The sequence below is a fragment of the Drosophila subpulchrella genome, chromosome X, assembly GCF_014743375.2.
Source record: "Drosophila subpulchrella strain 33 F10 #4 breed RU33 chromosome X, RU_Dsub_v1.1 Primary Assembly, whole genome shotgun sequence".
NCBI lineage: Eukaryota > Metazoa > Arthropoda > Insecta > Diptera > Drosophilidae > Drosophila > Drosophila subpulchrella.
In genome coordinates, this window is record NC_050613.1 from 1,726,730 (window position 1) to 1,739,560 (window position 12,831).

Sequence of the window (12,831 nt, forward strand, 5' to 3'; positions counted from 1 at the left end):
TTTTTTCAAATTTCTAGACTAGAATACCCCCTTAATAACACTTAAATATGTCATGTCCGTCAATCCATCTGTTTCTACAGTCTAATCTAACTAGTCTCTTAGTTCTAAAGCTATCGGTATAAAACTTTTTCAACAAGCTTATTTATATTACAGTTAGTATATGTACATTAGGGCGGTCCACATTTGTATGCAAATTTTTAAGGTCCTAATCTCACCCGCCTATACGGTGCGCTTTAAGGTATTTAATACCAAAATAAATTTTTTGAAAAAAATGCGTTTTAGGGTCTGCGAATTGGTTTCAAAGTTTATAACTCATACGCACTGTTGCCCTTGATCAAATATATTATTTTCATATGGGTGGCCTTGACTTGGTTTTATTTCTCAAATTCGTGTCACCTTTCCGAACTACTATGAAAGCTTTAAAAATTGAAAAAGTTTTCTAGTTGCTAAGACCAGAATTTACATGGTCGTACAAGATCGAATTGGATTTAATTTTTGAAAATATTGACACTAAGATATTAAAATCATCGATTTGCATTATAAGTCATTTAAAACATTTCGCAAATAATTTTATTTATTTTTGAAAATAACCGTTTCATAAATGGACCTTCTCTAAACACTTATATACCCAAATGAGGAAGGACAAAGAAAGCAATACTTAATTATATCTTTTTATTTATGATTCAAAAACTGCCATCAGTTACATTGCCATCACTTTCTTCCGACAAAGCAGATGAAGATGCCATGGCATGGTTGATATTAAAGCGTTCATTTAACATGATTCTAAAACGGCTTTCCCTGTTTCGGTGAAGCTCTCCTATTTAATTAACATTTTTTTTTAGGCAAAAAAAATCTTCGTGAAGCCGCGATATGGATTTAATAATATGATGGTGAGGCCGGACTAGAATTCCCCTCTGACTCCAAATGGTAACTAGCATTTGTGTTACATCTTTGGCGCTTTGTAACAGTGTTTTCCGGAAAATCTAGTCACTAGATAATACGGATCTCTTAGATGGTAAATCCGTTGTGTCAAATTCGGATTTTAGATGTCCAACCAAAAACATTTCGGAATTGTCAATTTTTTACTAATATTGACTGAGTTTAGAATGTTGACAAAGTTGGGGGTGGGAAATCGATTTTTTTGAATAAAGTTCTGGCTGGACCACATGTCGTATGAGTAATTGTAAAGCAAACTTTGAGAACGATTCGCAAGGTCTAAACCTCAACCAATTTTTTTTTTACTTTTGATTACATTTTTTACAGACCTTAATCTACCATGTAAAATGGTGAGAACCAGTTTTCATTTTTTGTACCACCCTAATGTACATATAAGGCGGAACGAGTCGGATCAGGCAACTATATCCATTATCATGGAAATAATCGGAAAAATAATGAAAAAATTAAAAAAAAGAATGTTCCTTCGTGTTTTATAAATATCATCTTCTACTCTTGGGAATATTATTTTTCTAATATTCTAGAATTTCGAGGGGGGTTCAGAAAGTGCTTAAAATTTGACAACGTGGTTTATGGACGGCCCCCATAGAAATTTTACTGTAAAACTGCCCTAAAAACAAAAAAAAACGCTCTAAAACGGGGGTCAATGGCGATTGGGTAACAAAATAAGGGCAACATTTTCTAAAAATGGGTATGGGTTACATTTAGGTCGATTTTTCCTAAATCTAGGGGGAATTTTCTTAAATCTAGGGGAAATTTTCTGTTAATAATAGAAACATTTTTCCTATATTTAGTGTGACTTTTCTTCATTTTAGGGCGATCGAAAAATTTTTTTAAGAGTACATACATTATACATTCAAGGTTTCGGTTTATGGGTTGCATATTGTTTTTTTGAGAGTGGATAGAGATTTTCCCATTATAGATTAGAGATCCTAAAGATTATTTGTTGTTAAAAAGTAACTGAGTTGGCAACACAATGGAGTGGACCTGGTTTAAAGACTGGTGGCGTTTAAAAAAGCTACGATCGCGTCATCAGCGGCATAAAAAAAAACTTGAAGCTGCCGCAACAACCACTGGAACTTCTGTAACCGCTGCAGAGGTTTCAACCGGTTCGGAGTGTGTAGAAAGTGCGTGTTCTAAGGATTCGCACTCCACTCGTCGGAGTCCTGGTCGTGATCGCTTGCGCCGAAGTCGTTTGCTGCAGCGCCAGAGACGGAGTCAAAGTGCCGGAGTGGTCAGTCAACCGGGTACGGAAAATCTGCTCAATAGAAGCCAGAATGACGCCGATGGGGAGTATGGACCCTTCAACGTCAGCGATTATAAGGATTACGGCTCGAGTCATGGCAGCGATGAGGATAGCGACGATTTTTGCTTCTGCGATGTCTGTATGAATGTAGGTCACTTTGGTTAGTTCAAAGGTATTCATCTCTGAGTCATGTTGATTGGGTGGCACCTGAAGTGTAAAAGCTGCAAAAACTGTGATAAACCCTTTATTGTAACCCATTATGTAATCTTTTCGTTGCAAACGATTTCTGATATTCGAAATTGAAAATAGTTTTCTCTTTATAACTCATTATAACCGTATAATTGTCATATTTGTTTGTTTCGATAAGCTGATTGCAATTGAGTAAATTTGTGGACAACCGATCAAAACATATTTATTGGATTTCGTTTAAAACCCGTTTCACATACTAAGGCACGTTTTCTTGTCCTTACTTTTATTTGCAAGACGAAGCATGAGTTTCTTGTCTTGGTGCTTGTGCAGTAACGTTAGGCTACCCGAACATTGGGAGGTGCAAAAAGGCTTAATTCACCAAGGGCTTCAGCATCCATTTTTATATCCGTTACTCGTAGAGCAAAAGTGTATATTGTTGTAGGAGAAAAGTACGTCACAGGTAGAAGGAAGCTTTTCCGACCCCGTAAACTGTATATGTATTCTTGGTCAGGATCACTAGCCAAGTCAATCTAGACATGATCCTCTGTCCATCCGCAAGCTGTTTGTCCGCCCGAATGATCGCTTAGATAGATAGACTCGGCTAGTGATCCTGATCACGAATATATATACCTTATAGGGTCGGAAATTATTCCTTTTACCTTTTACGTACAGATCAACGAATGCACTTCCTCCTCTACTCTACGAGTAATAAGTTAAATGACTTCTTATCCCATTTCATTTAAAGTTAAAAAAATTTTAATCTTCATCGAGATTACTATCAAGTTAGTTGTTAACACCATTATTCAATGGCGTACAGCTAGTAATTATACCCGTTACTGGTATTGTAAGAGGGTATATTAGATTCGTTGAAAAGTATGTAACAGGCAGAAAAAAGCGTTTCCTATGAAGATATATATTCTGTCCTTCTGTCCGATCGTCCGTACACTGATATGTCGTAAACTAGAACTAGCTAGAAAATTGGGATTTTGCAGGCAGATTCTTGAGGTTCTTGGCAGCGCAAGCTTACGTCAGCGGGGAACCACGCCGACTCTAACGCCCACAAATACTCATATCGCTAATAACTGTCTACAGTCCATGTTTTTTTAAATATTTTTAAAAGTCTAAATGAGATTGTTTTGATTACACAGGAACACAAAATTGAACTTTGTAAAATTTATACGAACCATTTCGAGTTTTCCAAGATATTTGGGTGCTCCTGAGCAACAGTCCCATATTTTTTTCACCTACAGGTTCCGCCGTATAGCTAAGAAAACTAAAATCTGATTTTTGCTGTCATTTTGAATTATATGGCCCACAAAATAGGACATATTTTAAATATTTTCGCTGAAACACTATCTCAATACATGACGGCAGTGGTTCAAGATGGGGACTATTTTTTGAAATGCCGTCATCTATTAAGAGAGTGTTTCAGCGAAAATATTTAAGATATGTCCAATTATGTGGGCCATATAATTGAAAGTGTCAGCAAATATCTTTTTTTTTTGTATTCTTAGCTATACCGCGAAACCTGTTTGTAATGAACCACAACTTTGTGTGGGACTTTGGCTCAGGAGGATGCAATTGACATGGAAAATTAGAAATGGTTCGTGAAAAATTTTGGCTGTGTACCTGTGCTATTAATACCCATCTACATGAAAAATATTGTTTAAATCAGACCATTCATTTAAAAAGATACAAGCAAATAAAGCCATCTCGGAAACAGCCGATTTGGTGCATGCATATCTGCATCTTCCTCGCACTCCCTTTAGCTGAGTAACAGGTATCTAATAGTCGACAGCCACCGACTATAGCGTTCTTTCTTGTTTTTATATTCAGGTAATAAGCAAATTTTTTGCAAAATCCGATATATACACATAACTTCATATATTGACTATACTGCAAACGGAGCCCAGCTCTGGGAAGATGCCACTTAGTCACAAAACGGAACGCCATCCATCACAGTTTCGTAGTTATCTATTATAACTCGAGAATTTCAATTTTATTTGCTATTCTATGTGATTGCCCTCCTTTTTTTTTTAGTTTTTTTACATTGTAGTTATCTAACGGGGAAAAATTTCAAGGCGAGACCCGTTATGCTATCTGCCTGCTCAATTTTATATTTAATACGGACTTCTTTCTGTTTTCAAAGGGTGACACTGATTTTGGGGATAGCAATGACGGGATGGACTCCGACACGAGTACTTCGTCGAGCAATAGCAAGCAAGTGGTTGTTGGTATCTGCGCGATGGCCAAAAAGACACAGTCAAAGCCGATGAAGGAGATTCTCACGCGACTCGGAGAATTTGAGTTCATTAAACTGGTGACATTCGAGGAAAACGTGATCCTGCGAGAGCCGGTCCAAAATTGGCCCACCTGCGATTGCCTGGTTTCGTTTCACTCGAAGGGCTTTCCGCTGGAGAAGGCCATCGAGTATGCACAGCTAAGGAATCCATTTGTGCTAAATAATCTGCACATGCAGTATGATATTCAGGATAGGAGGAGGGTGTACGCAATTCTAGAAAAGGAGGGCATTGAGATACCGCGCTATGCAGTCCTCGATCGCGATTCTCCGGATCCCAAACGTAAGTATACACAAATGGTGTTCGAAAACATAGTTTTAAAAACAGATTTTAAATCATGAGTCATCATAACTTTTAATCGCCGAAAAGGGGGCGTCCCTGATATATTAATTCGGTCACATTACGTGCTAATTCTGCATATTTACTTAATAGATCATGAGCTGATCGAGTCAGAGGATCACGTAGAGGTTAATGGTATCACCTTTAACAAACCGTTTGTGGAGAAGCCCGTCTCGGCGGAGGACCACAACATATACATATACTACCCGACATCGGCAGGCGGGGGAAGTCAGCGACTTTTTCGGAAAATCGGCAGCCGGAGCAGCGTATATTCCCCGGAGTCTAGAGTGCGCAAGACGGGATCATTCATCTACGAGGACTTTATGCCCACTGATGGTATGCACTTGCTCACTATGCTTCCATGTTTATGCAGCTGTTGGTACTACCCAAAACTAATCCACTTCCCGTCAATTCCTCACATGTAATGGGAAGTGTCTAGATAGTTGTATCTAGATGCTTGCCTGGGTATATTAAATATACCCGTAACTCGTAGAGTAAAAGAATAAACTTGATTTGTCGGAAAGTATGTAACAGGCAGAAGGAAGCGTCTCCGACCCCATAAAGTACATATATTCTTGATCAGCATCACTAGCCGAGTCGATCTAGCCGTCTGTTCGTGTGAAACGCTGTGATCTCGGAAACTATCTCTTACATAGAGAGTTGAGATTTCAGATTTAGATTCCTTACTTTCGTAAGCAGCGCAAGTTTGTTTCGCGAACATGCCACGCCACTGTTATGCCCACAAGCTTCTCAAAACTGTAGCTCCTACAGTTTTAGCGCTAGAAAAATATTGTAAACTGTACATATTTGTATCATTAATACCCATAGATTGATCTAAAAAAAAAGTTTGCCACGCCGACTCTAACGAACACAAACCGCCCAAAACTGTGGCGCCAACAGATTTCATGCTAGAAACAAATTTAAGTGTAAGTGTAAACGCCCGTAACACTTAAATCTGTCTGCCGCCCACAAATATATATTGAAATCGCGAGTAGGTGGCGACTCCATAAAATATATATATTCTTGATCAGGATCACTAAAACTAGTCTAGCAATTATGGCATAGCAATTATTTTCAGTCGTTCTCTAAAAGGGAAAAAAAGAAGGAAGCTAACTATCAGATATCCGTTACTTTGTTTCAAATAAAATACAATTCCAGTCCCACGGCACCTAGCGGTCGGTGGCTGAACTACTGACCTTGCCAAAGTCTGTTTAACTTAGTTAATCAAAACTTTTAAAATAACAATGCCCTTGGTACGAATCTTAGCACTAGGATAGGTATTGATAAATAAAATCAAATTCAACTTTAACTGAATGAAAATCATTAAAAATGTGAGGCCAGACAGACTTAAGCGTTATGGGCGTTTGTTGGCGATAAAATAAACATGCGCTACGCAGGAATATATAAAATATACATGCTCAATCACAATTTTGTAGCTTTTATAGTTTCCGAGGCATCAGCGTTAATACGGACAGACGGACATGGCAACATCGACTCGGCTAGTGATCCTGATCAAAAATATTTATTTTATTTTTATTTATAGGGTCGAAATCGCTTCCTTCTGCCTGTCGCATACTTTCCGACGAATCTAATATACCCTTTTACTCTACGAGTAACGGGTAAAAAAATAGGTGTACCTTTTTCATCGCAACTCTCACGAAACCCTGCTAATTCACTATGCGCCCTGGCTGCCTTATTGTTATGGCTTTGGCTAGGTCGAATCTTATAGACCCACTAAATCTATTCCTTCAACGAAGCATCACTCATAGTGCCTTGTCCTGCGTTTCGCTACGAACGTTTCGCTTATCGCCAAGCTCACATAACTCTAGTTAATAGATTAAAAAAATAATTAAATAGAAAAACACCGAAACATACCAGTGGCCGCCAGTCGAACGCACTGAATCCAGCATCACCTTTACAACTTAGTATACTTTTCAGGCACGGACGTCAAGGTGTACACCGTGGGACCAGATTACGCCCATGCCGAGGCCCGCAAAAGTCCAGCTTTGGATGGCAAAGTAGAACGCGACAGCGAGGGCAAGGAGATTCGATATCCGGTGATTCTCAATCATTCTGAGAAGCTTATCTCACGTAAGGTGTGCCTGGCCTTCAAGCAAACCGTATGCGGATTCGATCTGCTGCGAGCCAATGGAAAGAGCTACGTCTGCGATGTTAATGGCTTTAGCTTTGTGAAGAACTCGAACAAGTACTATGACGACTGTGCCAAGATACTGGGCAACATGATCCTAAGAGAGCTAACGCCTACGCTGCATATCCCCTGGTCGGTGCCCTTTCAGCTTGACGATCCTCCTATTGTGCCCACCACTTTCGGCAAGATGATGGAGCTGCGCTGCGTGGTGGCAGTAATCCGACATGGAGATCGCACTCCCAAACAAAAGATGAAGGTGGAAGTGCGGCATCCCAAGTGAGTAATAGCTTATACATTGGACTCAAAAAGATATATGAAAAAAAACCATATCTTCCAAATAGATTCTTTGAGATCTTCGAGAAGTACGATGGCTATAAGCTTGGTCACGTTAAATTGAAGCGGCCCAAGCAATTGCAGGAAATTCTGGACATTGCCCGTTTTTTGCTAAGTGAGATCCACACAAAGGCCCACGCCGAGATCGAGGAGAAGGAGAGCAAGTTGGAGCAGCTGAAGAACGTTCTGGAGATGTACGGCCACTTTTCGGGCATAAATCGAAAGGTTCAAATGAAGTACCAACCAAAGGGTCGACCACGCGGCTCTAGCTCCGATGACAGTAAGTCTGGTCGGATTCCCCCATATCCAAGTGCCCCGACTAACCAAAGCGAAGCCAATCTAGCAGCGGATCAGCCTGTGGAGCCATCGCTGGTCCTAATCCTCAAGTGGGGCGGAGAACTGACTCCGGCCGGTCGTATACAGGCGGAAGAACTGGGCCGAATCTTTCGTTGCATGTATCCAGGTGGACAGGGAAGATCAGATTACTCGGGAACCCAGGGCCTGGGACTGCTAAGGTGAGTCTACCCTTTCTCCTTAAAGTTATATTTATACCCGTTACTCGTAGAGTAAAAGGGTATACTAAATTCGTCGGAAAGTATGTAACAGGCAGAAGGAAGCGTTTCCGACCCCATAAAGTATATATATTCTTGATCAGGATCACTAGCCGAGTCGATCTAGCCATGTCCGTCTGTCCGTCTGTCTGTCCGGATGAACGCTGAGATCTTGGAAACTATAAGAGCTAGGCTATTGAGATTTGGCGTGCAGATTCCTGAGCTTCTTACGCAGCGCAAGTTTGTTTCAGTAGAGTGCCACGCCCACTCTAACGCCCACAAACCGCCCAAAACTGTGGCTCCTACAGTTTTGATGCTAGAGTAAAAATTTAAACTGAAATGAATCGTTCTCATCAATACCTATCGATTGACCAAAAATGTTGCCACGCCCACTCTAACGCCCATAACGCTTAAATCTGTCTACCGCCGGTAGGTGACGCATTTCAATCTCACTTTGCTGCTTGCATATCTCCATTTCCCTTTGGTCCCTTTAGCTGAGTAACGGGTATCTGATAGTCGAGCTACTCGACTATAGCGTTCTTCATTGTTTTTTCTTTGCTATATCCATGCGTTGTATAGCCATTCAGTTGAGTGATCAACGCTTAAAATAAATATTAGTACAAAAAAAAAACTCGTAGAGTAAAAGGGTAAACTAAATTCGTCGGAAAGTATGTAACAGGTGGAAGGAAGCGTTTCCGACCCTATAAAGTATATGTATTCTTGATCAGGATCACTAGCCGAGTCGATCTAGCCATGTCCGTCTGTCCGTCTGTCTGTCCGGATGAACGCTGAGATCTTGGTTTCAGTCGCCTTGCTGCGTACATAACTCCATGCACTTTGACTATTTTAAACCTTGCCTTCTTTTAAGGGCCATCTCTTTGGATCCTGTAATGGTATTTTAGGGTTGTATATTACGTTTATATATTTTTGTTTTTGCCAAGCGCCACACTACACTGCACTAAAATATTTAACTTTAAAGGTAATAAACTCAGGGATTCCTGCGCAGCGCAAGCCTCCATAACTAAAAAAAAAAACAAGAAAGGAAGTTAGCTTCGGCAAGCTGAAGCTTATATACCCTTGCAGCTATAATTATTAAATTTAAAAACACAAAAAATGATATTCCCAATAGTATAAGATAATATGTCAAAAAACACCGAAGCTATAATTTGTTTCATATTATTTTCCTACCAATTTTCCGATCGTTCCTATGGCAGCTATATGATATAGTCTTCCGATTTTGATAAAATTAAAATCGAAATTCAGAACTAATTATAAAATGTTATTTCCAAGCGTTGGAGGTTATATGTTGAAGAACACCGAAGCTATAATTTGTTTCATATTATTTTTCAGCCAATTTTCCGATCGTTCCTATGGCAGCTATATGATATAGTCGTCCGATTTCGATCAAATTTATTTCAAAATTCAAAACTTATTAAAAAATGTTATTTCCAAGCTTAGGAGGTTATATGCTAAAAACCACCAAAGATATAATTTTTTTAAATTTTTTTTTCCGATTATTCCTATGGGAGCTATAAGATATAGTTGTCCGATCCGGCTGGTTCCGACTTATATACTACCTGCAAAAGATATAAGACTTTTGGAAAAGTTTCAGCCCGATAGCTTAAAAACTGAGAGACTAGTTTGCGTAGAAACGGACGGACAGACGGACAGACGGACAGACGGACATGGCTAGATCGACTCGTCTAGTGATGCTCAAGAATATATATACTTTATGGGGTCGGAAACGTCTCCTTCACTGCGTTCCAAACTTCTGACTGAAATCAATATACCCTCTGCAAGGGTATAAAAACACCGAAGTTATAATTTGTTTCATATTTTTTTCCCACCGATTTTACGATCGTTCCTATGGCAGCTATATGATATAGTCTTCCGTTTTTTATAAAATTTAATTCGAAATTCAAAACTAATTAAAAAATGTTATTTCCAAGCGTAGGAGGTTATATGTTAAGGAACACCGAAGCTATAATTTGTTTCATATTATTTTCCCACCAATTTTACGATCGTCCCTATGGCAGCTATATGATATAGTCGTCCGATTATGATAAAATTGAATTCAAAATTCAGAACTAATTAAAAATTTTATTTCCAATTTTACGATCGTTCCTTTGGCAGCTATATGATATAGTCATCCGATTTTGATAAAATTAAATTCGAAATTCAGAATGAATTAAAAAATGTTATTTCCAAGCGAAGGAGGTTAAATGTTTAGGAACACCGAAGCTATAATTTGTTTCATATTATTTTCCCACCAATTTTACGATCGTTCCTATGGCAGTTATATGATATAGTCGTCCGATTTTGATAAAATTAAATTCGAAATTCAGAACTTATTAAAAAATGTTATTTCCAAGCGTAGGAGGTTATATGTTAAGGAACACCGAAGCTATAATTTGTTTCATATTATATTCCCACCAATTTTACGATCGTTCCTATGGCAGCTATATGATATAGTCGTCCGATTTTGATAAAATTAAATTCGAAACTCAGAACTTATTGAAAACAAGAAAGGAAGTTAGCTTCGGCAAGCCGAAGCTTATATACCCTTGCAGCTATAATTATTAAATTTAAAAACACAAAAAATGATATTCCCAATAGTATAAGATAATATGTCAAAAAACACCGAAGCTATAATTTGTTTCATATTATTTTCCTACCAATTTTCCGATCGTTCCTATGGCAGCTATATGATATAGTCGTCCGATTTTGATAAAATTAAATTCGAAATTCAGAACTAATTAAAAAATGTTATTTCCAAGCGTAGGAGGTTATATGTTAAAAAACACCGAAGCTATAATTTGTTTCATATTATTTTCCTACCAATTTTGCGATCGTTCCTATGGCAGCTATATGACATAGTCGTCCGATTTTGATAAAATTTAATTCGAAATTCAGAACTAATTAAGAAATGTTATTTCCAAGCGTTGGAGGTTATATGTTGAAAAACACCGAAGCTATAATTTTTTTCATATTATTTTTCCACAAATTTTCCGATCGTTCCTATGGCAGCTATATGATATAGTCGTCCGATTTCGATAAAATTTAATTCAAAATTCAAAATTATTTAAAAATTGTTATTTCCAAGCTAAGGAGTTTATATGCTAAAAAACACCAAAGATATAATTTTTTTCATTTTTTTGTCCGATTATTCCTATGGGAGCTATAAGATATAGTTGTCCGATCCGGCTGGTTCCGACTTATATACTACCTGCAAAAGATATAAGACTTTTGGGAAAGTTTCAGCCCGATAGCTTTAAAACTGAGAGACTAGTTTGCGTAGAAACGGACGGACAGACGGACAGACGGACAGACGGACAGACGGACAGACGGACATGGCTAGATCGACTCGTCTAGTCATGCTGATCAAGAATATATATACTTTATGGGGTCGGAAACGTCTCCTTCACAAACTAATTAAAAAATGTTATTTCCAAGGAAAGGAGGTAATAAGTTAAAAAACACCAAAGATATAATTTTTTAACATTTTTTTTCCGATTATTCCTATGGGAGCTATAAGATATAGTTGTCCGATCCGACTGGTTCCGACTTATATACTTCCTGCAAAAGATATAAGACTTTTGGGAAAGTTTCAGCACGATAGCTTTAAAACTGAGAGACTAGTTTGCGTAGAAACGGACGGACAGAGGGACAGACGGAACTGGCTAGATCGACTCGTCTAGTGATGCTGATCAAGAATATATATACCTTATGGGGTCGGAAACGTCTCCTTCACTGCGTTGCAAACTTCTGACTGAAATCATTATACCCTCTGCAAGGGTATAAAAATATGGACTTTATGTGGAGTCCATGTGCAATCTAGGAAACAGAAGTTTTGATACTTGCATACCTCCATCTCCATCGCACCCCCTTTAGCTGAGTAACGGCTATCTGACAGTCGAGGCACTCGCATTGTTCGTACCCAAAGGTACTCAACATGACCACACCCAACAAATCAAGCAGTAGCCAAGTTGGGAACAGTACCAGGCGCTCAGTAGCACTCACTGCAGATGAGAATTGCTGGTCAGCATATTATATGTCTCACTAACTCACCATCTCACCGTCACAACGATACGCTGACCCGCCAATGCAGTCAGCACATTTGCAGTGTCAGCCGAGCCAACTACGCAACTGCTACCATAATCATAATTCCCTGATCTACTTTAGAATATAGCTTCTTTCACTAAGCATTACACTAAGCTTCCGTGTTCTAAGTAGAATATAAGCAGGTATCAAATGAAGAATAAATCAGTTATCAACTCACCTCATAACTCCGCGGTTCTACTTCCTACCTCTAGGAATAGGGCTCGTAATAAACTATCTCAACTAGCAGCTAACCACGTTAGCTCAACCTCATCGCAGTTCCCGCATCGCCTGTGGTCCGGCATTACAGTAACCATCGTTACTATTGCCGCGACGCGATCGTCCTGCCATCAAAGCGTTCCCGTGCCAGCGACAAGTGCTCATTACCCCCTTGTTCCGCGGTGTGACCCAGAAGTGCCTACTTCGGTTAGGCACAAACATTGGTGACCCCGACGTGATCCTTTACCAACAAAGGATCACACTTCAGCAACCCCCTTCCTACCAAAAGCTGAACCTCTGACTGGTGAGAAGACCCGTTAAGTTCACTACATCCACCCTCCCTGGAAACCCTAGCTCATCCAGCTTCACAGGATACGCTTCGTCATCCAGCGTCACAGGATCGTCAGCTTTATCCAGCTTCACAGGATACGCTTCTTCTTCCAGCGTCACAGG

General features: G+C 39.2%; 1 protein-coding gene across 23 annotated transcripts in view; it reads left to right on the forward strand.

The window, feature by feature from the left end:
* Positions 1–12,831, forward strand: part of LOC119556210 (inositol hexakisphosphate and diphosphoinositol-pentakisphosphate kinase) — a 65,876-nt gene that overhangs the window by 12,702 nt on the left and 40,343 nt on the right. For 6 of the 23 annotated variants that reach the window (XM_037868178.1, XM_037868190.1, XM_037868191.1 and 3 more), the window contains exons 2-6: positions 4,539–4,971; positions 5,122–5,364; positions 6,967–7,453; positions 7,519–7,790; positions 7,845–8,025. In XM_037868178.1, coding sequence (XP_037724106.1) covers positions 4,539–4,971; positions 5,122–5,364; positions 6,967–7,453; positions 7,519–7,790; positions 7,845–8,025 — 1,616 coding nt within the window. Of the gene's footprint in view, positions 1–1,870; positions 2,348–4,538; positions 4,972–5,121; positions 5,365–6,954; positions 7,454–7,518; positions 8,026–12,831 lie in introns of those variants that run through there. The other 17 variants (XM_037868176.1, XM_037868175.1, XM_037868179.1 and 14 more) reach the window with 13 other exon arrangements.